Below are 23,677 nucleotides of genomic sequence, written 5' to 3' on the forward strand. Positions count from 1 at the left end.
TGAGAGGATGAAGAAATATAACATGTTGCTAGAGAAACAGAAAGGCTTAATTATACGGAAACTAGAACTACAACAAAACTTGACATTTTTTGAAAGTGTCATTCACAGCTGATTTTAATATAAGACTTCATTTTTTTGTGTAGTACACCCCTAATACTTCTATGATAAATCCTTACTGTACACGCATACGTCAGTAGATACATAACTGTGCACGTGCTGTGTCACGAGTCACGTGAGGCGTAAATAAAGGATTCACAAGAATATGCAGGAACGAAGTCCCGAGAAGAAGACGTACAGGAACTACTTCCTTAATGTTTGTTTGCTTACTAAACCAGCTATGGATTCTGCTGTGCCCTGGAACACGTTGAAGAACGGCTTCAGTAGTATGTCTGAAGACTGGCAAGTTGCTCGACTTTTTTCCATGTTTGTATCGACACTGATTAACCCATCTATTGGCTGTTATTCGTATCGTTTGTTATTGTCCAAGTCATGGCGAGGTCGCCGTATGCTATTGCTACCAGCCCGGCAGAGAGCAGAGGCTCCCAGCGACATAAAATCAACTTTTTTACAAGTCTGAGAAGATGGCGCGCTCCAATGTACATATACCTGATCATATTCGGGATGATGAATGTACTCTGGTACTCAATGTTGTCATGGTGCTTGTCTTCAGGAGGATGCTATGCCACTGCGAACACTGAGAGTGCTGTGATAGAGCGTCATGTACCAGTGAGTGATTTGTAGTTGCTGTTTAGAGAATTTTCCATGGGGAATAATACAGCATACTGGACATTGTCTCATGAGGCCAGACCCAACTCTGCTGGCACTTATAATCTCTATTTAGTAAGCACCATATAGAGAGGAGGGTCTGGGCATACAGAGCTAATACAACAAGGTGTGAATGACAAGTGAACAAGTGTGCACTAGTCTTTGTGGCCAATCATCAGATAAACAGAAGGACTTATCAGTCCCCTTTCCCCACCCAGACACACAAAAAACTGTCCAGTTTATGTCAGACTGTTGGCCCATTAGAGGAGGTAGGAAATGCTACTTGCTTAATTGCATATTATCACGTGAGTCAATAAAAGTTATGTACTTTGCTTTGTAAGGGCCTGGATTTACTTCTAAAGATTTACTGAGCCCTAGTAAAAACTTCTGATTATATTGCAACTATTGAGACTCGTTGTGAAATTGTAATTATGCAATTATAGTAAGTGGTACGTACATATGTCCTACCTCCTCTGATTGGCCACCTTGGTCTCCCTTCACAAAAGGAAGAAGAAAAAAATTCTAGCTGCACAAGACCAGCCTGGTAGGTGCTCAAGGGGTTCACAATTACTTGATATCTTGTGCAGCTTGCTAGAAATCCAATAAAAATTTTCATGCTTTTTCATTTACAAGCTCCAGTCTTTTTTGTTTAAGGGCCAATTTGTGATGTGACGCATCTTATATACGTCCTATGACGTTGCAACAAGGTAGAATTCTTATAATGGATTTTCCACATGCTACTCATTAGGTACTAAGCAGTGTATAATTTATTACCACAAATTGTATGTATTTTTGCTCCTAAATTTTGCTATGAAATGTTTGGGATGTATATAGAAAGTTTTAGAAACTCTTGTGAATTTTTTTTTTTTTGTGATAGAATTTTGACAAATTGTTTAGCCAAACCAATTTGTATTTGATGGGGAAAAGCAAGCTTTTAGAGAAATGCTGCTTTTGTGTCAGATTTGCCATATTTTTCTCCCTCCAAGCTATAAGGCTAGTTGACATAGATAGCTATAGAAAAATACTTTGTTGGTATTACAACTGTGGCAGAGCCACCATAGGAGTTCTGAGAGGTTCGACCTTAGGCAGGATGGTGTTGTTAATGGAAAACAACCACTGCACACAAACACCAGCAATGTTCATTGTAAAGAAACCAAGAACGATGTCTATGCAATGCCATGCTTCATTCTGTATTACTAAAATGTCTGTAATGCACTGTATTGTAACAAATGAAGGAATACCTTTGCTGTCATGTTTGCTTCCAAGGTTCGTAAACTTTATATAATACAGAATAATGCAGTGAACTGTTTATCTATCTCGACTATCGTCACAGTTAGTCACAGGTTACCGCAGACTCTTTTGATTAGGACAACAGTGCAGGTGATTTGTAGTTTTATGGAAAACCAGCCCATAACCCATAGCTGAAGAGCCCAAAGACACATGATTGTAAACTTGTAAAGCTGAAACTAATATTTTGTTCAGGTATTTGTTATAATGCCAACTAAAATTTCCATCATTAAATACATGCAGTGTCTAGTTTGTATAGAAATGTTGCTCTAACAAGCAAACCAAATGTTGTGGTCAGAAGGTATCACTGTTGTTAGCTAGGGAACAAAAGTTATTCACAATGTGTAGGAGTGCCAGCATTTTTGATCTGTTACACTTCTCTAGTTTACCATGGAATGTACATACTGTTTGCCAAATGAGCAAGTGTTTAGTCCCAGGCAATATTCCTTACTACATAGTTAGTACACTTAATTTTACTGTTCTGCTGAATTAAACTCTTTGCCAGTCAAACCACATTAATATACTTACAAAACATACATGGTAATCTCTGTAGCACCGGCCTTGTAAACTGTTGAGCATCTTGAGTAATTTGAGTGGTCTAATAACTAAGTTTGATTGTGGTACTTAGCGCAAACAAGCGCTTGGCTGCATGGTTGGTGAGTCATCGTGTATGCTAGTTTCATCTACAGTTGATTTTTGTTATTGTTCCTTTGGTTTTCAACAGTGTGTATGGAAAGTCAGTTTTCTTTTTAGCTGATATCTAAGTCTCACACTCCATCTGCTGTCCAGCGACATAGCCAAACCGTTAGTAGGTGGATTAGGGATCAAGTAGTGAAACAAGGGAATAGCTAAAAGTAGCAAAACGAAAGGTAATGCACTATATACTAGTAGACATTTAATCCCTAATTTAGTCTATTAAATGTCTGCTAGTATAAATAGACATCCTCTCTTGTTTTACTACTTTAGCTATTCCCTTGTTTCACTACTTTTTTTTTTTTTGATCCGTAAATCGTCATTTTTCCTTCTAATTGTAGCATAATTATCACTACTGAACCCATGAATACTAATAAAAGTCGAGAGAAAGAATGAATGATACTACATTAAAAGAAACAATGGTGCCATAAAATTAATTTTGGGTCCAACGTTCACCCCACAATCAATTACTGAAAAGTACAGTGACCATTACACTTCATTTTAAGCTGTACGGAGTTGCATGTTCCTTGTCCATAGGATTTGATGCACACCTGAAAACCTTAATATTATGAAATTGATGTGCTACACACATAGTCCCCGAGTGTGTTATAAAGAGTAGTCTAGTAGAGTACAGTGTGTGTAGTACAGTATATTAAATGTGCTAGCAATTGTGAGATCACTGAAATTGTTGACGTATCCTGACTAGTTACTATTTTTTATACAGCTCAAGAACAACCCGTGGTATGTTGATGACCCCACCAATGGTGAGTACTAATATGGTGTACTGTATAGTGTGTTTAGTAACTTGTAACCAACTGGTGTGTGTCTATGTACATTTACTACTGGATATAATAGTGATGTATGTAGCAGTAGTATTAGTAATGATGCACCGATTATGATTGGTTAACATCACTATTGATTGGCTGATAACCTGATTACATAATATGAGACGGAACTAACAAAATCTTGTACCAAAACACGCTTGGATTGGTTATCAGTGTCAGCCTCATGCAAATTTAAATCTTTTATCAGTGTGTATGTAAATCTTTTATTGTGTGTAAATGTGAGAAAGATTTTTATAACCAGTATAATGTGGATACTTACTCAAGTACTGTATTAAAGCTGGGTTCAAGCTAATGCTGGGTCCTAAATGAAGAAGGCCAGGGGCTGCTAGCTTTCAGCTGGTTCACAAGTGGATTATAAGAAAGCATCTATACAGTACTCCCACCTCACATTTCAATCTTTCACATTTGTCAAACTGCTAGCTAATACACATCAGATCCATGATGAAAAATTGTATTCCATAGCTGTACCGTCTACTACGTACTTACCAGTAAGCAAAACAAGAGGCAAATCTGGTGGTCTATTAGATAGATATTCAGTTTAAAAATTTTTTTTTTGTCTACTGAAGTGAAAATGCATAATGCAATTTATAATTATGCAAACCAGTCGGGTTATTACTCAGCAGATTACATGTAAAGACTTATGAAAATTGAAGCCATACAGTATAGTTACAGCACCCTTAGCTGGCCATAGGTTACACTATAATAAGTAAGATCCATTAATACTAGTATTTCCTGCATTCCTTGATTGCTGCCGCACACCTGGTGGTGACTATTCAAGCTTCAAAGACCTTCAATTCCTATACTACTGCCAACACCTGGTTGATTTCTCCACAATTTGAAGTTGTCAGCTTCCATCCGTAGAAAAGCTGTATACTTTGGGTTAAGAGAAATGTCCCTTGTTAATACAGACAAATTCTTAAATGGACCGTCTTTTGAGATGCTGTACATTGTTTAACTTGTGTACAAGTATACTTCATTCTTCCTAAGTACAATGATGAAAAGCAGCTGATCTCAAAGTACCCATTAAAAGGAGGTTTCACTATAGTTGATTGACAGCAGCTTGTGCGTTGCTGTGGGCTGGAGACCATTTTTCAACTCGCTGTATTCTTTGTTTGTATGTTTTAATGGGAAGGCGATGATAGCCTATTTCTAACAAAGAAACACTATCTTTCTCTCTTACTGTAAGCATCTATTAGTAGTGATCGCAATTTGTAGGGTTGTGTTTACACCTGTCAGTTGTAGGTCCTACCTCGCCTTGATTGGCTTTGGACATTATTTTGATATCGTCTGGCTGTGATGAAAGTGTTAAGAATTGTTGATAGTGTAGTTAAAGGGCTGTGTGTATCCATCAGAAGCTGCACACCTGTTGTACTGGGCTTCTCTCTATTACTAGATGATATGAGATGTGACATTCCTCGAGTGATTATCTGTAGTTGTGTAGAGTGTGATGTGATGTAGTGTTTGAAAGATTGTTAAACAGTGTATTGGTTTGTGAAAAATGATTGTATAAAGTTGACACAGATATTTTTGACCCACTGAGCAAAAATTGACTGTTTTCACAAAATTCTGGTTGTAATAAAAATGTATTGAAATAAACTGGGTAAAAATATGCATGCTACATAAATAGTTTATACACTTTGTTTCGTGTTCGTACAGCAAGTTATGGGCGCTTATTTTACTATGTGGTAGAAATAAAGTTAAATTACTGTTTCTCCTAAACAAGTGGTTACAAATTCACATATTTTTCACATAGTAATTTTACCATTCAATACTCATAACAGTTTCTGTTATTACTAATAGGAATAGGACAGTGGACAAATATGTCCTTATTAGTGGATTCATGGTTCTAAATGTATCATGAGAACTTTGATAAATACAGAATTAGCACAGATAAATACAGAATTAAAACATCTGATAAATATTTCACATTTCATTGTGACAACAGGAAGTAGAATAAGGTGCTCTGCTACTTGGGTATCCAACTCATCACAGCAGTTGTAAAACATTGTAATTGTATATGGCTTGCAGAGTTTTGTCTTGTGTTTCGATTAAACACCACCCTTACAAGTTGTATACTTGTCTTGTGATTTATTAGGCTTGCCAAGGGAAACTAAGTCAGTTGCTACCACAAATGCCACTAGTGCTTCTACTGATAGTACCACGGAAACCAATCCAACTACCGCCACCCCTTCATCATCTCCTACCACTGCTACTGATGTTACCATGGAAACCGACAAGCCAACTGAAGTTGTTGATAGTACAACTAGTGTCAACAGTTCTGTGTCAACAGGAGAGATGGTGAGTTAATGTATTAGTATTGGGTTAGAAGAATTGGATGAAAATTTATAGTCACAGTATATTGTGGAAAAAATTACTAATATACACTGTATTTTTTATGGTTGGAAAAACCACTTTATTTGTTTCACGTGATTAAATAATTGACCATTCTATCTCGATTTTTTTATTTCAAGTTGGTATGTAACCTACATTGTCTACTAGCATCACATTACACTAAAACAACACTAGTATTCTAGGGCGAGAAAAAAAAAGAAGCTGTTGGGTTAATTATTGCGTGATTATCGTGATACTGTAATATCATTTCATCAAAAATTTGTGTCACAAGCACCGTCTCATTAATATATCTTCACAGTTTTACAATAATACTGAGTTACTGCAGAGGTTGGTCACATGTCGTATCTATATGATGTGTTGCCTTGTGTGGCTGTAACTAAACAGGGTGCCTTTTTTTGTTTGTTTGTTTGTTTGTTTGTTTGTTACAGAACCTATTTCTAAGCCAGTCACCTTCAAGCAAAAACTTCTTGGCCATAAAGTAGGTGGCTGCTGAAGACAGGTGATTTACTACATAAATTCTTCGCTTGGGAATTTTAAGTGGTCATTATGGAGAAATGGCCATTATTAACAAGTGGCCACTAAGACAGGCTTCACTGTACCATTTATAAAGTCTTTACAAGGGTTATGTATTATGTAGCCTCAGGGCAATGAATTACGCTCAAAACTTTCATTTTATTTTACTCTGAATTTCTTCAAAAGGTTGGTGTTATGCTTGTATTATAAGTTTGACTTTTAAAATTAAGGCAGGCAGGAAAACTATTTTTTAGTTGGTAGGTTGGCTGTTTATTACAACAGAGTTTGTGCTGACTGACTGACTGATAGGTGACTGCTCTATTAGAGTATTTTGATTATAGCTTGTAGGAATAATACTTTGGTTATCTGAACCCCAATGATCTCATACAATGGTAAAGGTGTTATATAAGTAGATAACTAAAGCTGTAAAACTTTGAATGATCATTTATTCTAACAGAGCAGTCATTTCTAGAGTCTATGATACTCTTCTTTCAAATTTCCAGAATAATTCTTTTACCCTCATCATTGTGCTAATTATTTGGGCACCCCTACTTACTTCTTAGCTAGGAAAGCCATGTTGGGTTGGCTGAAAGAAAGGGTTCTGGGACATATAAACTTTGTATTGATACTGAGGTACAGGTTGAGTTGAGATCATGAGATGTTTTTCTGAATAGTTGGGTACCAATTCAAACGATAATCTGGATGTATACAAGGCTTTACTCTGATAGAACATACAGCTGCTACCAAACACTCTAACAGAGCAGACATTTCTATGTTGTGTGTGCTCAGACTTGCTGTTTGCACTGAAATACTCTAATAGAACAGTCATTCCCATAATCAGTGTATATTGAAGTGGTAATTTGTTACCTTGTTTGTTCATAACAGTGTATATACCTGATCATTACTATCCTGTATTATATTGTGAGTGTTAATTGCTGCAGTACTGAGCTTACACACAGAATGAATTTTTGCTTGGAAAGATTCTCTTTGCACAAAATTGTTGGATGCGTGTTGTTAGCTGCTTGCAAAGTAAACTTTTCATATGCCAACCATTTTCAGTGGGACCAACTAAGTCATCACTAATAAACCTTTTGTAATTTTTCCGCAAGTGAAACTTTGTGAAGTATTAAGCTTAAAAAAGTTGGAGCTCTCTAATGCACTATTGATGCCAGACCATTACTAGGAATACACACGCACACGCACACACACAGACAGTATTTATTGTGTTAATGTAATATATGTTAAACTACTCTAATAAAGCAGTCGTATTACTCCTACACAGTGCAAGACAGTGTGTCCACCGATAGTATGGGGCCAGTGGTCAATATGTAGTAAACACTGTGGGGGAGGTCGTCGGTTCAGACATGCCACCTATCAGTTTGTGTGTACTAATTCTGAACTATGTCCACCTAATAAAGTAGAAGAGGAAGCTTGTAACACTAATGAGTGTCTTGTGAAAGATGACTATGGTGAGTGTATATTATTGTGTTTGTGTTGTTGTTTGTGTGTGTGTGTGTGTGTGTGTGTGTGTGTGTGTGTGTGTGTGTGTGTGTGTGTTGTAGTGTGCATGTGTGTGTGTGCATTGTGCTGTAGTGTGTGTGCATTGTGCGTGTGTTTATGTACAGTACAATAATTGTCTCAGCAATCAATCTAGTCACTATGGAAAATATAGACGATTCCCATTACAAATGGAGTGAAGCCATTGGCATGTGTTACTGTGAATCGACACCTTGCACTGTCAGCGAAGCTAAATAGGGACAAATAAGTCCATGGTGCATGCAGTGTATGTATTGTGGTATGCCAATAGGCACCTGTCAGGCTGAACCAACATCTAGTAGTGAGAAGATAATCAGGTCTGTGGCCTTAGCTGTTATTGAGTTACACTCATCTGAAAGTCAGTCAGTCAGCAGAAAATTTCACTGAATATATATATTTAAATTTCTTAAGAACTTTTTGGAAGCATTTCGGGTTGTACTGAAGGTGCATGCAGGCCTTATCAATTTACTGCCAAGGCACCATGAAGGTATTGTGAGGCTGGTTTCTGGTCAATATTTTTTTGTGAAAAGTTGCAAACCTCTGTGATCCTTAATATACAAATAGTACTGTATGATAATGGACTGCTTTTTCATTGGTGAGAAACTGTAAAGATGGTAATAACATGATAAATATACTGTTGCCATAAACTATATGTATTGTTGGACACATGCTAAGACAAGTGATCGTTTATTCTTCCTAGTAACAACAATAATAACAATAGTACATGACATCACCACTGACCATTATACAGTGTTGGCACCAGTGTTTACCAGTGTTTAATCAAACTCTGGTATTCCACTATATTCTGTTCCAGTACCTGGGTCCATGTGTATAAGCTCTGCTTAAATATAATACATTAGTGTACATATGTACACAGGTATACATCATGACACATTCAGATTAGTTTCATAGACTAATAGAAATTTGTGTGTTAGTGATGCTAGTTACTATGGTAACTAGTGGTCACAACAAAAAGGTGATATCATAGATACACACACACACATACCAGTGAGGTCTTGTCTTTTAGGCTTGTAGGGTTAGTCAGTGTCCAGAGCATGTTTTAAGAGTAACCCTTAAACCCAAAAACTGTGTGTGCCTTGTAAGCACTGTAACTTTCAAAGAATCCATCCCATGGCTACGCAATTTATAGCATTCTACTTGTGATGTAACAAGGATTAAAATGATACCAAGGGTTTTTTGCTAATGTTAAACAGTGAGGCCAAAACCAGCCGTGTAAGTAACTTTTTGGCATAGAAATATGCAAACCCTTTACATACCTTATAAAATGATCCATATCTTGATGGTAGTTGCTCCTATTAACTTGCAATAAGTTCCATTCATTTCACCATAAAATTTTCTGTCAGGACATACATGACTCACGTGAGTAAACCCCACAATCAAAAAATTAAAGATGTGGCAAGAATTTTGAAACATGGAGATGCGACTCGCTGTTGTTCATTGCTTCATAACAAGTAAGCTGCTGTAGTTACAATCTTCTCCAAGTAGCCCAGTGAACAAACTTTAAACAATGTGTTCTTTTAGGCTATAAGAATTAAGTTACCCCACCTATCGTCGCCATGCTTGCCCATATTGTGTAAACACGCATTCCCTAAAAGTTCTTTGCGAGTTTAAGGGTTAAATGAGAGCATGTGGACACTTGGTTGGAACTGCAATGGTTATCATACACTACGATAGTAGTGTATAGTAGGGACCACAAAGGAGTAGGTGTGGCCTACGAAATAATATCACCCAAAAAACAGCCACAATTTCCCCTAACGACGATCAGGCAATATTGGTTAGGTGAAACTAAGCCCAAACAAGCTTTCAGATCGACCCGAAATGGTTTCACCAAGTTGCTACAGAATTTTTAAAATAATTTATTTAACAGAATTTTCTACTGACTGAGTAAGTATGTAACTGACTGACTGACTGATGCCTTCAGACAAACGTAACTTGATAACGGCTAAGGCTACGGGCTTGATTTTTTCACTGTTTGACGTCGCTTCAGCCCGACAGGTGCCTTTTGGCATACCACAGTATGTACAATGCATTCTTCATGGACTTACCAGTGTCCTCCTTTGTGTCCCATTCATCTTTGCTGACAGCGAAAAGTGTCGATTTGGCGATAGCACATGATGGCTTCCCTTCGTAACAGAAATCGTCCGTATTTGTCATAGTGGCTATTTTGATATCAGAGGTAATTGATATAACTGGGGTGCGCAGCACCATTTCTTTCGGTATGCGTGGATTGCAGAGGTGCTTTACGAGCAGTTATTGATTCGAAATGCTGTGTAACGGGTTGAACATAGCTGACAACGAAGCGTAATGGATACTTCACTTTTCAGACGATAATTGAGGCACACAGTGCCATTTCAGATGCGGTATGCGTGGGTTCACCAGTCATAATTATTATTTACAAAAAAAAAAGTTAACAAACAAGTACACAGAAAAATTTGGAATTTTCAACTAGAGTAGGGACCATAGCACATCGATAAAAAGTACTGAAACAAGCTGGAGTAGTGCACGATATCAATTCACAGTAAAACAATATGAAGTGTTATATCCCTACTGTGCTCAAGATACCATATAATGGAAATGCACAGTAGGGATATAACACTTCTTATAGTTTTACTGTGAATTGATATCGTGCGCTACTCCAGCTTGTTTCAGTACTTTTTATCGATGTATTATGGTCCCTACTCTAGTTGAAAATTCCAAATTTTTCTGTGTACTTGTTAGTCATAGTCTCAAATTCAATCACTGACAATTATAACCGCATTTGCTTTGATTAGTCATTTAATATTAGTGTATTGTAATCATGGCTTTTCAAAATCGATTGTGATACCACTCAAGTGTGGAAGGTGTGTAGCTTTTAACTAATTAAATGTGGTATTTTGTACTTTTTGAATATCTAACATCACTAACTGACAATATGCCAGCTATTTAATAAACACAGGCTGGTATATACATCCACACGTTATTACTATGGCGATCATCACAATAGAATATTACAATTATGCAATAGTAATTATATTCAAAGTACTCTCACCCCACTCATGTAGAGCAATGGAATGATCTGTTCTTGTCTTGTATTCATTATCCAAGGCCCCCTGAGATGTTTTTTAAGCATACAAAGCACTTTGTTATTCTTGGTATAGGTCCAGTAGTGTATTGTACAGCCAGTATGTTATTTTCACACATTGCCTTCAAGTTGATACGAAGGATCTCCACTCTAGGCAAGCTTATGCTTATAATATTTGTAATGTAATGAACTTTTAGTCTTGTTTCACAAAGGTTCTTCACGGTGTGGACAGACATACACCCACTATTATACAAACTGGACGCATGTTCTTCAGAAGAAACTGGGCGCATGCTCATAACTAGCCATAAGTCTGAGTACAAGTACAGTAGCTTGAGAACATTTTCTCAGTTACATTTCAAGGCTTAATGGTTGTATGAACATGGACTATGTAGAGTTAATACAACATTCCCAGTGGATAGTGACACATGTGGGTGATTGTATTGTGCATGACTGAATTATTGGTCACGTTATCACTTTAGTATTTCTTATTATATATCTAAACAAACCAATTCACACTGTACTGATAGCTGTTTCCACTTGATGTATCCATTAATGTGTCCTTGTGTTTCCTGTGTGCTGGAGAACATGACACTTTGTCTGCTTTTGGGTATATAGACAGACAAGTATTTCATTGAAATATTTGTGTGACTTCTTCTTTAATGCCAATTTGTTGCGATAGACTGAGAATTATGTTATTTGGAACAACAGGCTAGAATCCACTGGTTAAATAATGTTTTTTTATTATGAACAATTGGGAAATGAAGCCTTTTGGATGTAACACATGATTTTATTCCATGTAGAGAAACACTCGTTCTTCCACATGGCATGGTCTTAGTAGCTCAATAAGTGTGAAATCGCTCCATATGTCACTACTGGCGTAACAACCAACTTTGTACGGTTGTAATAAATATATATAAATGATTAACAAAACAATCCCTTAATATTTTATTGTACAAGCGTAGATGATGCTTTACTATAGAACACCATGTAATGATAGTGTGTAGACTTGTAAACTTTTCATTCCGTTCATCCACCTCCTCCTCCGAGGGAAGATGTGTGCTCGTACACAACCATATTTGGTGCCATTAGGTCCGTGTGTTCCATGTTGTCTCTCCCAAAACAAGAGCTACATTGGTCACTGTTGTACTTGTTGTAGGAGGCTGAAGACATGTATAGTGATGTATTCGGGAAACTAACCATCTATGAAATTTGGCTACAACTGACATAAGGGAGTCTGTGTTGGAGGGACCTGTTAGAAACAAGTGCTAAAAATATAACTGTTTATCGTTCTCATCTGACTCACTTAGAACTACAATAATTCATTACATCCTTCACACAGTGCCATTATTGTTGACATTATAGATGTTTGATAGTGGTTTGTTTTGATTTGAATATGATTGATGATCAACTTAAAAGTGCAATGATAGTTACTGTACTGGGAACACAACAATGATGCCATAAAATATTAATAGGTACTGTTCAAGTGAATTTCACTGGATGAGTTCTAATTTTATGGTATCATGTCTAATGAAGTAACAATTAAGTGAGATGGGGATAGAGTGGAAAGTGGTTGTATACAACCTGCCACCATGCAATCACTGCCAAGCTCTGTCTTGTGCCATGTAAAAGCACAAGGTGTATGCATAGATAATATCTTTGCCCCTGACCCTGCCTGGTCTTCAATACTGGGGTGTAGCCCCATCACTAGCAAGTAGTGTTTTACTAGGCCCACCACAAGGAGGTTGGCACCTAGCGTGTGTACACATACATACACACACATGATTGGCTTTACATTGGTACATGACTTAATCTACTAAGTGGTGCTTAATTACATACACCCAATGGTGGCTTATATTATAGTACATTAGTTATATCTGGCAGTATGATGTATCCATGACTACCAATAATACAGTGTATCACAAAGACCAGCGATTGTGACTGACACCGGACATTAATATCCGTCATATAACAAATCAGTCATATACATCGTGCTATTGGTGTTGACAATACTATCATAGTAATTGTATTATGGCATCACCTTCGTGACCGTTTGATCAGCTGTACTGTTACAGTGTGTGATGTTTAAATGTTGTATGCTTTTTAGAAGTGCCTTTTGTGAAGCTAAAAATTTCGTGACTCTCACTAAGTTGTCAGATCCTAATCTCCATAAGGCACTTATCAATTTTGAAATTACAAAACTATACTGTACTCATTTTTTCATTGGCTTGCATTAGTAGTGACGTTTACATTTTTATGTGTACATCCTAATTAGATGTTAATTGTAATTTGTAACACTAACATGACTCTGTATGTACAACATTACTAAGAAACTATCTCAATGGGTAAGATTTTTTGTGTATTCAATAAAGTTTTAATTTGGAGATTTAACTCTGTGTATTAATGGGCTGTGCCTTCTCACAGGCCCCTAGTTAGATAGAGTAATGGGTTTTTTTCACTGCCTTCCCCATCGACCAGCATGTAATGGGTTATTGGCTAATTTGTCATAATCTCAGTAGACACTATGCTGTAGAATGTGGTAACAATGGCTGTAGTGTGTTGTGTTGATATGAAGTGTTTGTGTAACTGCTGCAACTGTTGCTAAACTGCCACTTTTGATGTTATTTAACTACACACAGTACAATTGGCTGTATTGTGGAAACATCAGGAGGCCTTATACCATTGTGGCTCCTGTAGTGAAGTTGTTTGATATAATATCTGAACATTTGACTATTTTAAAAAATATTTATTTGATGTTGATGATACCAGTTGGAAAGTGTTTCCTATTGTTTTTGTGAATGATGTGTGCATATTGGTATGTGCTGGTCTACTTTTGTTATGGTAATTTGTTGCTTGGATACACTATATATACACACTCTATCATATTATGTTTCACACACACATTGCCAGTATATATGCAGCATTGCTATTTAAGTTCCACGTTGATCCAACACTGTTATACATGCAAGACATGGGCAGTCAGGAATTTTCTGCCATTGTTTGCACCCGGTGTCTGTTTGTGGTGTGCATGCATACATACTCATGTGAAGTACATGGATTTTACTTACATTGGTACAGTCTATTCGGCAAAAACCAGCTGGTGATCTCAGTTTCTGCACAACAAACACACACTTCACACACACATAATGCTTTCTGTTGTTCAGTAACTATTCAGTTTGTTATTTGCGGCTTTCCAACTATTAAGTGATAATCGATAGTTTATGACTGATCAAAGGGGTCCGATGAATGGTTCACTTCTCATAACTACCACCATATTGAATGGTGAATAACTGATCATTGTAGTGCTAGTGGAGCATATTGCTGGAATGCAATGACATATTCATTGTAGGGGGAGCACTTACTGTTGTATTGGCCAGCCCATATACGTGCTATTGTGAGCATGCAGATAGTGGGACTCTAATGAATATTGTAATTCCTTTAGTAGATTGTTATTTCTTCAATGATGTATTGAGGAAAATGTAGAGAGGCCCTTGGTGTGTTGATGTTTCCTTGTGGACTTGTATCATTTTCTTGTGAAGTTTTTCACTTCACTTCATTTTGCATCTGTCAGTGTGTGTTTGTGTGTGTTGTTGTTTTTGCATTCATGTGTGTGTGTAAACATGCGTGCGTGTGCATGTTGTTGTTTTTGCGTTCGTGTGTGTGTTGTTGTAGTGTGGTATATGTAATTTGGTGTGCAATGTTTTGTGTGTGTGTGTAGCATGATCTATACATCACACATATATTGTCATGGTTACAGGTCCACTGATCCCCTACCCTAATAACCCACTCAACCCGGCAATATACTTGGAGAAGTCACCCAACTCTACCTGTGGTACATGGGTATCCGAGTATGCTAGACTACATGATGGTAAGTTAACCAACCATCTTGACCATGTTTCATTTGTGTACAAAGTGACTTACCTAATGTATGTGGCTGCTGCTGTAGTGGACACCTGCTTATTAGTAAAGTCAGTGAATTTTCATGGATAAAGTTGGTGGCCACACATCCTACCTAGTTTATAGTTGTTTAATAGTATTTTCAATCTGCTATAACTCACCAGGAGCCAGGATCTTCAGTGGTTTTCCAAGTAACTGTCTGCCTCTTCACCATCATAATAGCTGTTGCTAAGGTGGCTGGCCTCTCATTAAATTCATTGGTTGCTATGTTCAGCTGGTTGATATAAGCATTGTTAGTTTATTGTAGTGAGGTCATTGTTAGTTGAAACTTGTTGGCTATCACATCCTGCATGTGTGTGTGTGTGTTGAGTGTGGGATGTACAGTGTGTGTGTGTGTGTTCCCATCGTGATATTGTAGTTGGTGATTTTTAGTTGGTGATTAATTAAGTGAGAAAATTGTTAAACAGGTTACTAAATTTAGTGTGTGTGAATGTTCCTCCTCTGTAATATTCTGTATATTACTACGTAAGGTGGACAACATGTAATGCATGTTTGTGTAATATTCATTATATACATTTGCACACTATGCGTGCACGCATGAACATGTACGCACGCACGCACACATGCACACGAACACTACACAATTAATATGCATATTTCTTATGTTTAGAAATCCTATCAGGCAAGAAACCTCCTAGATACTTGATCTACTCAACAGGCAAGCCGGGTAGCTACCCACCAGCGGGAGGGCTGGCAGATAGACTGAGAGGAATCACCACACTATTCTACCTTGCTGTAGCCACCGGTAAGTTACTGTTGGCTGGCTATTTGTAGGTGGCATGTATCCTTGTACCCTCGGAATGGTCTGGTGATCTTGAGCATGAGTTCAGCATGTGACATTTAGTAGAGTATTTTCGAAGCAGAAAATTTTGCAGAAGAGGCAAAATCTGAATTTTGAAGGCTGCATGTTTGAAATCTGGATAAACAGAAATTTTTGTGTCACAAATTATGGAAATATGTGATAAATTAGAATAGGTAGTCAACAGATTCTAAACACACAGAAAGTGTTTATGGTAACAAAGTAGTAAAGTGCCGCTGCAAAATTTAATGATTCCCAAAAGTATGTCCTGAATTAGAATGGCTACAAGTGTATATAGTTAATAATTCTTCTCAAGGCTAACATGACACAGAGAGTGTTTATGGTAAAGGTTAACCAGATGTCATGTAGTATGCTTCTGTGCTGCCTCATTCAACCAAATACTTTATGTCCTAAATTAGTCCTAAATTCCAACAATTTCATCAGGTCTTATAAAAGGCCAATAACACTTAAAAGTGTTTATGGTAAAGGTTGTTCAAAAACAATCAAACTGGATTAAATGTTCATTCAATACATAGGGCCTGACCACCATGTACAGCATATAGCCAAGTTTTCTCTGAACATGAAGCCCTTGTTTTGTCATGGTGGTTGCCATCATAAGATGAGGATGTTATCTTTAACTGTTATATTACATAATACTGGCAATGTGGGGTCCATCTAAAAATCAGTGTTCCAAAATGGTTTATCCAACAATGTCTTCATTGCAGCCCTACATGTTATTTCTGTGATCTTGCATTTTATTGATGTGTTTATCCTGAGTACCTGAACATGTCTGGGTTACCTACCTTTCCTGTTTTCTGGGGATTGACAACACAAACTGTAATCGTTGTAACTACGTAGCTAAATTCATTTTATGATTGCTTTTTTTTTCCTGAGCATATCAGCTGTGCTGTCTGCTCAGTAACAATAATAATAATAATAACTACTCACAAAGAGTATATCCACACCATTTAATGTTTAGTCAAGTAGGAACTGTGCACTTAACTGTGACACCCCTGTTAACCATGACCAGTCTATTCTGAGGTTTGTTTACTGCCTTCAGTTACAACATGATGTGATATGAGGTCACTAACTTCCTGTAATACTATCTGTGACAACATTTAGGATGTGCTCTATCACATGTCATCTATTATGACACTTTGTGGATGCTACCTATAGTGAAACATGTCTTTATAATAAGATGGCTAACTATCTTTCCACCATAGCAGTTAGTCGTCGATTATAATTGTACTAAGTAAACAGATTAAATTGGAATAATCAGTTGCATGTGTGTCCCCATTAATTACTCTTGATGATTCTCATTATCAACAAGCAGTTTATAGTGGGGCATCTCCTTTGTGCAGTTACAGATAATGGTTGGTTGGTACTGTGGTCTCCCACATGCTAGGAGATAGTTTATCTGATTGTATTAAACATTATCACCTAATTGGTGAATTGACCACAGCAAGTAGTGTGTGTATGTGTGAGGCCTTCCTAGCTGAATTGTGAGTTGACAAACAGTCAGGGATTCTGTTGGCATTCCATTCACTACTGATATTACACCACTTAAGCCAGTCTCCTTCTTGCTGTCCCACACAATGGCTGCTGTTGTTGATGTCAGCTAGTAGAGGTGGGTGGTGAATTACTCCACATTAGGGATTAGTTTCCTTTGCTGAAGTACAGAGTACTTTGATTAGCTCACAACTTTGATGATGTATGAGGTCGTATTACCTCATTTTGTAATAGTCAGTTTATCCATTATCAGTTGCGGATCCATCCTATTAGGGAGATAGGAACTGGTGTGATGATAATTCCTGATGACCTGTAAAATGATTCCAATAACTATTAGTGTGGTCCTTTCAGTATTTGTAATTTTATTATCGTGCATGTCTGTGTGTACGTGTGTACGTGAATGTTTTGTGTGTGTACAAGTAGTATGTGTCACAGCGTGTACATAAATAATATCCTGATTTTAAAGGTGTTCTAAACGTCCTATGTACTAGAGGATACTTTGGAACCTTAACTAATTATATAAGTGTCCTCAAAGTAAACGGCTAAGATACAGTGTACAGTAGTCAGTTTGCCAAGCTACCTTGTTCATAAAATACGCACCCATTTATCTCGTAATGGCCATCAGGAACAAATTAGTTCTAATTTCTTTGAAAGACCACCTTCATCAAAAAGATACCTTTGTACCAACCTAATTTCCCATGATGAAAACACAATACCTAATATTATAAGGTTTATGTCAACTCCTTTGAGCTAAGGACGTATTCAAATGCCTACACAATGCTATAGCCTTTAAAATATCATAATAGTAAGATGGTTGTGTATGGTGTATTGTGGCACTGAAAGGAATCACAGGAGGTTTTGTAACCAATACTACTGTAGCCAGTACTGAGTAGTACTAGTAATAGGATGACCAGGTGTGGTATACTCCTCTGGGCTATACTATACTAGCTGGCGCTGCTAAGATGACCTGAAACTGAATATCAACAATAACAATAATTATCTGGAGACAGAGTTGCTCAAGGTGTATATACTTTTAGTGAATGTGGTCTGAATATTTCTAGAACGATAATTGATAAACCATGTTGTGATGTTAGGTGATATATGAATATGTGTAAGCACACAACATGTACACACATGGGATGTGTGTGTACAACAACAGGCTTCAGTGTGTATGATAGCAGGTTTGACAAGTTGAGCAGGTTGATTCAACTTGATCATTGTCGTCATATAGTGGGTCTTATATTGAATGGTGCTCCTTGTAAGGAACTGTTACCAGCTCATGCTCTTCCTGTTTGTATCGTTGTGTCCATTTTCCTGTTATGAATTCCATCATTAATAATTACCTGTTATTTTTACTGGTACACAAACAGGTTCTAAACATAACACAATCGACAGTACACAAACAAGTTCTAAAGAGCCGCACAGAGCGCCAGTCTCATGATGATCTAAAGCAGTGTTATGGATACCAGTGTGTGTTGTTTAGCTAACAGTGCTATTGTGAAGCACACTTGTTTATAGGATACAGTTTACTATTGCCAGCTTTGTAGTGTTGCTATTGATCAGTGTACTAGCAGTCATGTAGTGTTTCCCTTTTGGGAATGAGCATTGATGGTGGAATTTTAATAGTGTGGAGGAATGAATAGGAAACTCTGTACATTGTTAGCCATCCCAATGGGATCTGTTGTAGAGCAGCCTATTGTGAACTACCTTCTGGTCATAATATAATTACTTGGAACAGTTTAATTTTGTAAATGTTATGTATTATCTTCAAAAGCCTCAATAGACTTGTTATGGAACTTGGTTTATTTGCTTAAGTATAAAATATGTGTGTATGTATGTCTGTTATATCTGTCTGTCTGTTTGTGTGTATAGTGCAATTTTTTTTTATTCCAGACATTTGGGACCATCTTAAGTGTTCTTATTGGTGGGGTGCCCTAATTTCAGGTGTCTAAATAATGCAAATGGATCATAAACAGGTATCCTAGTGTCCTTACAAATAAGATCTCAGGGGTAAACACCAATACAAACGGGACCATAGACAAGTATCCACATTTCTATGTGTCCTTGGGGTTCCATCATTTGGAGTGTGTGTGTGCGTGTATGTGTTATGTAGTGTGTATTTGTGTGTGTTCATGCTTACGTGCAGTGTACATATCAAGATAACTCACAAATCAGTCAAAGTACACATGTAGGATACACCGTGTGTGTGGCTCCGGCCAGGCTTGCTGTGTTGGGGAGTAGACGGTTGATCTTTGATCTCATCACGAAGTAACGTAATCCTGCCGGTTTAGTAGGCTGCTAGTAATCTTATCTGACACCTATATGGACATTGTACTAAATCAGAAGAAGAACTAGAGTTTATTGAATTAGCAGTAAAGGTTTCCAGTTGAATAGTAAGGCAACCTTGCTGGAGAACTTGCTTGTAATGCCTTGTAAGAGTTGGTCAGAGAAAGATAAGGAATAATTACTCACTTGTTTACCAGACCAGTAATACCACATCACACATCACACTACATCACACATCACACTACATATAGGGCTGAGGTGTTAATACCTGGTGGGTGATCAGTGGTCATCTCTACAACAAACTGTTAATACCATTATATGCCCTGTAGGGTGCCTCTGGAATGTTAGCACTCAATTGTGAGTGAGTTCCAATGATAATTCAACCCCCAGCCTACTTGCTGTGTACAAGCAGTTTATGTAGCTATTAAACTTTATCACCTCCTTCACCAAGTTGTTGTAGGATTGATCCCACGTGTGACCACAGCTTTGCTGTAGTGGCAACTGGTTAAGGGGAGTAGATCATGTCAAAACTAACTGCTATGTTTGGTCAAACTACTTCCCTAACTGACCACACAGCAATTCATGGTCAACATGAAATCACTCTTACTACCCAAGAGAGGTGTTGTGGGCAACGTGATAATAGGCCCAGTGTTGTTTGTTGCTATTTACTTTTGTCATCACATTCTTTACTGTTTATTGTTGTTCGTGTTCTCATCAAAGGTATGTTGTGTGTTCCCCCCTGTAGATCGAGCCCTGTTGATAGAGTGGTTGGATCCTGAGGGATTGCATAATTATTTTGTGCCAAAGATTTTTAACTGGGCGAATATGGACGCCATCAAGGACCTGCCAAGGAATAAGTCACGGATTCATGACATCGGCAGTTGGAAGGCGTGCAGCAAAGAGGGCAAGTCTGGTAGTTGGTACATACAAACTGACTTTCATAAACTGTTCACTGAGCCAGTGGAAGTGGTACAAGGTCACAGATACGACTTTACATATGCTCTGATCAGAAATGATTTCCTAATGGATCGTTATTATGAACTAGGTCTTGATAAAATCAGGTGTTTCTTGTGCTGCACTTATGACATATTGTTCCGGAGAAGTAAAATGTTTGATGAGTGGTACCAGTCGATGATGCACACACTAGATATTACCAACAAACCATTACTTACAATACAGTTACGCAGTGTCGGGGTGGACACTGATAAGAATGTTGAACAAGCTAAGAGCTACCTCAAGTGTGCCAAAAAAGCAATTGTTGAAAAGGACCTTGGTGACAACACCACCATTGCTTTAGCCTTCAATTCCAAAGTGACATACCATGTCATTTTCAATGCTATGAGAGCAGCAGTGACAAGGATCAACATAGTCAGTGCCATAGAACGTACGACACACCTTCATCTCGGTAACCTCCCCACTGATCTTAGTGTTGAAGTGATGCAGGGTATTCAAGAGGTCACTTTCCGTGACCTCTTTCTTTTGACCAATGCTACAGTTATTGTGAGGAACAAGGGACACTTGGCATCATTTGGAACTGTTGGTGACGCCCTGCGATCATTCTACTCTACACAAAGGACCACTTTCCTAGTGTCTGAGGACTCTTGTAAACTGTACAATAAACCTGACTTCATTGAGTAATAATAATTATACTTCTGTTATTATTTGTAAGTATATGATTCCCAGAATGTAATTTTCAGATGTTTTTTATCAAATTTAGTTTTACAAGTTACAATTCATACAGTAATATATTCTTACAAGTAAACTAAATTACAACCTCTTACATAACTACAGCTATAATCCCTAAATATAGCTATACGTGCCTTAAGCTAGCTACCTACAAAAGCTACAATTAGTGGGAGTTGAACTCCTACATAAACTAAACTACTTACAAGTTATAGGCCTATAATAATTACCCTATACAAAACTAGTAAGGCTACCAAAACTTACAAAGTTAATCCTACCTGTGTAACTTAATTATACTGCCTACTTACAAAACTATATTGCTAAAATTACAAAACTTAAGTTTAAAAAAATTACATTAAAATAATAGTAGTAGATAATTAGCTAGCAAGCACTGACAGATAGTAGATGACTTGGTGCATTCCATGGGAACAGTCTCAATTGTGCAGCATCAATGTCTGAGTAGGTGAATTCTGGTTCTTCTGAGATGCTGTGTGATTCAACTAGTGAACACAAAATGTCCTCCATGTGACCTGTGGTGTCTACAGTGTCATCTCCACAAACTGGTAGGATGGAGTGGTTGTACCAGGGTTTGTCCAAGTAGCTGTACACCTCGGTGATCTTGCATCTCTTGCGAGCATCAACAGCCAACAACTTGCTGAATAGATCAAGCAACTCAGGGGAGAAATGACGCCACAGGTATGGCACATCTCTGACTGCTCCAGTCTGCCACTGCCAAAACTCGTAGAAGTTAGGGTCATTCATGGTAGCCTGTTCCCATGGGAAACTTCCAGTCAACATACAGAACAGGAGTACTCCAACTGACCAAACATCGCATGATGGGCTAACAAAGAATCCAATCTCATCTGAAGCGCTGCAGATCTCAGGTGGTGTGTAGGGGATACTTCCACACACTTTAGACACATGAGTGCCACTGCGGAGAGTCATTCCAAAGTCTATTAGTTGAACATAGGTGCCGTCCAAATCGCCCAACACAACATTTTCAGGCTTAATGTCGCGGTGAACTAGTTTTCTGTTGTGCATGTACTCAAGAGCTTTTGCAACTTGGCCCAGGTAGATCCTCGCGCGCGATTCATGGATCCCAACTTCTGGCTCGATAGCATCAAACAGGTCGCCTCCTGAAGCAAAGTCCTGCACGAGAACGTAAGATGTCTTCGTCTCGTAGGCAGTATCGTGAGTGGTAATGATGTTGGGATGTTTGGAGATGTGTTTGCTGTACTTGAACTCTTTCTTGAAGTTAGACCGGGTAGTAGTGGCCTTGTTGATTGCTTTGATGGCCACTTTCTTTCCAGTCATCTTATCCACAGCAATCCACGTGGTCCCGTATGTTCCTTTCCCAGCTTGACGCAAAAAGGTGAATCTCTCATCCAAACAGGTTTGACAAATGTTGGCGTTTTCCATTTTACTGAGTAATAATAAAATCGCAATAAAGATCGGTAGAGAATAGCTTGAAGGTAGAGAGCGCTGGAGCCTGCAAAAGCGTATTAGTATGGACAGGCAGCGAAGTATAGCTCAGCTCCCTTGGATGGTCGCTATTTATAGCCACAAGCCCGACCTACGCATCTTTAATACGATTGACCGCCAGCTTGTCTGCGTGCGCACGCCGCGAATCACATGATATCATAACATAAAATTATTATCATCACTGGATGAAGTGTCAATAACTACCTGTCTCACTAGCTATTATATTCACAGCAACAACTGCCATATTGTCCTCTGATTAGAATGACATAAGTTTCAGTGAATAAATCAGTACACCTGATGTCAATTATGATTCCCCAAGTCGACAGAATTAGCTAGGTAACTAGCAGCTATAACAGAAACTGCAACAAACCAAATGAATTGTTATCTACCTGATGTGAAAAGCCAACAAGCAATTGATCAATTGTAGTCAGTGTGTATAGTACAACTATCAGTCACTGAACAACATGACCGAACAGGACATAACAAACAACATTGTAAGATGGTATGGTGTGATGTCTTGCCTTGTGGTGGCTTTCACCGACATAATATGCAGCTAGCTATATGGCCTGTTTCCTACTTAGCTTGATTCCAAACACTACCTCATCAAAACACCTAGCCATGTGGTAACCCCCACTCTAGACATGTGGTACCCCCTCTACAGCCACTGAAGTATGGGTGATAGTAAGCACTAAACCCCACAAAGGAAGAGATATTATCATGTCCTTATTAAATGATGGACCAACTCATTTTTGTGTTGCTGTGAAGCAACCTCACAAAAGAACACATTATCATCATGTCATTGTTAGATGATAGACAAGTCACTTTGTGTTACCATGAAGCAGCCACACAAACTATTATTTTGATGTTTCACTGATTAACTGCCTGTCCAGT

At 37.9% G+C, this 23,677-nt stretch overlaps 2 protein-coding genes across 2 annotated transcripts; one reads left to right on the forward strand and one right to left on the reverse strand.

Annotated features, from left to right (window-relative positions):
• The first annotated feature begins 232 nt into the window (after positions 1-232).
• On the forward strand, positions 233-22,769 carry LOC136250158 (uncharacterized). The gene is made up of 7 exons (XM_066042335.1): positions 233-726; positions 3,470-3,509; positions 5,686-5,888; positions 7,738-7,924; positions 14,828-14,938; positions 15,638-15,772; positions 20,367-22,769. The coding sequence occupies exons 1-7, from the start codon at positions 490-492 to the stop codon at positions 21,257-21,259; spliced, it is 1,806 nt and encodes a 601-aa protein (XP_065898407.1). The 5' UTR covers positions 233-489; the 3' UTR covers positions 21,260-22,769.
• Positions 21,348-22,856, reverse strand: LOC136250162 (serine/threonine-protein kinase SBK1-like). Its single transcript, XM_066042340.1, has one exon. The coding sequence runs from the start codon at positions 22,721-22,723 to the stop codon at positions 21,686-21,688; it is 1,038 nt and encodes a 345-aa protein (XP_065898412.1). The 5' UTR covers positions 22,724-22,856; the 3' UTR covers positions 21,348-21,685.
• Between the last annotated feature and the right edge of the window lie 821 nt (positions 22,857-23,677).

Source organism: Dysidea avara, chromosome 3 (genome assembly GCF_963678975.1).
Source record: "Dysidea avara chromosome 3, odDysAvar1.4, whole genome shotgun sequence".
Lineage (NCBI taxonomy): Eukaryota > Metazoa > Porifera > Demospongiae > Dictyoceratida > Dysideidae > Dysidea > Dysidea avara.

Excerpts from the sequence above, each read along its gene's own strand:
- LOC136250162 (XM_066042340.1), bottom strand. The coding sequence starts at position 22,723 with ATGGAAAACGCCAACATTTGTCAAACCTGTTTGGATGAGAGATTCACC.
- LOC136250158 (XM_066042335.1), top strand. The coding sequence starts at position 490 with ATGGCGAGGTCGCCGTATGCTATTGCTACCAGCCCGGCAGAGAGCAGA. Across the intron at positions 3,510-5,685 it reads TGTTGATGACCCCACCAATG|GCTTGCCAAGGGAAACTAAG; the intron begins GTGAGTACTAAT and ends GTGATTTATTAG. Across the intron at positions 15,773-20,366 it reads CTACCTTGCTGTAGCCACCG|ATCGAGCCCTGTTGATAGAG; the intron begins GTAAGTTACTGT and ends TCCCCCCTGTAG.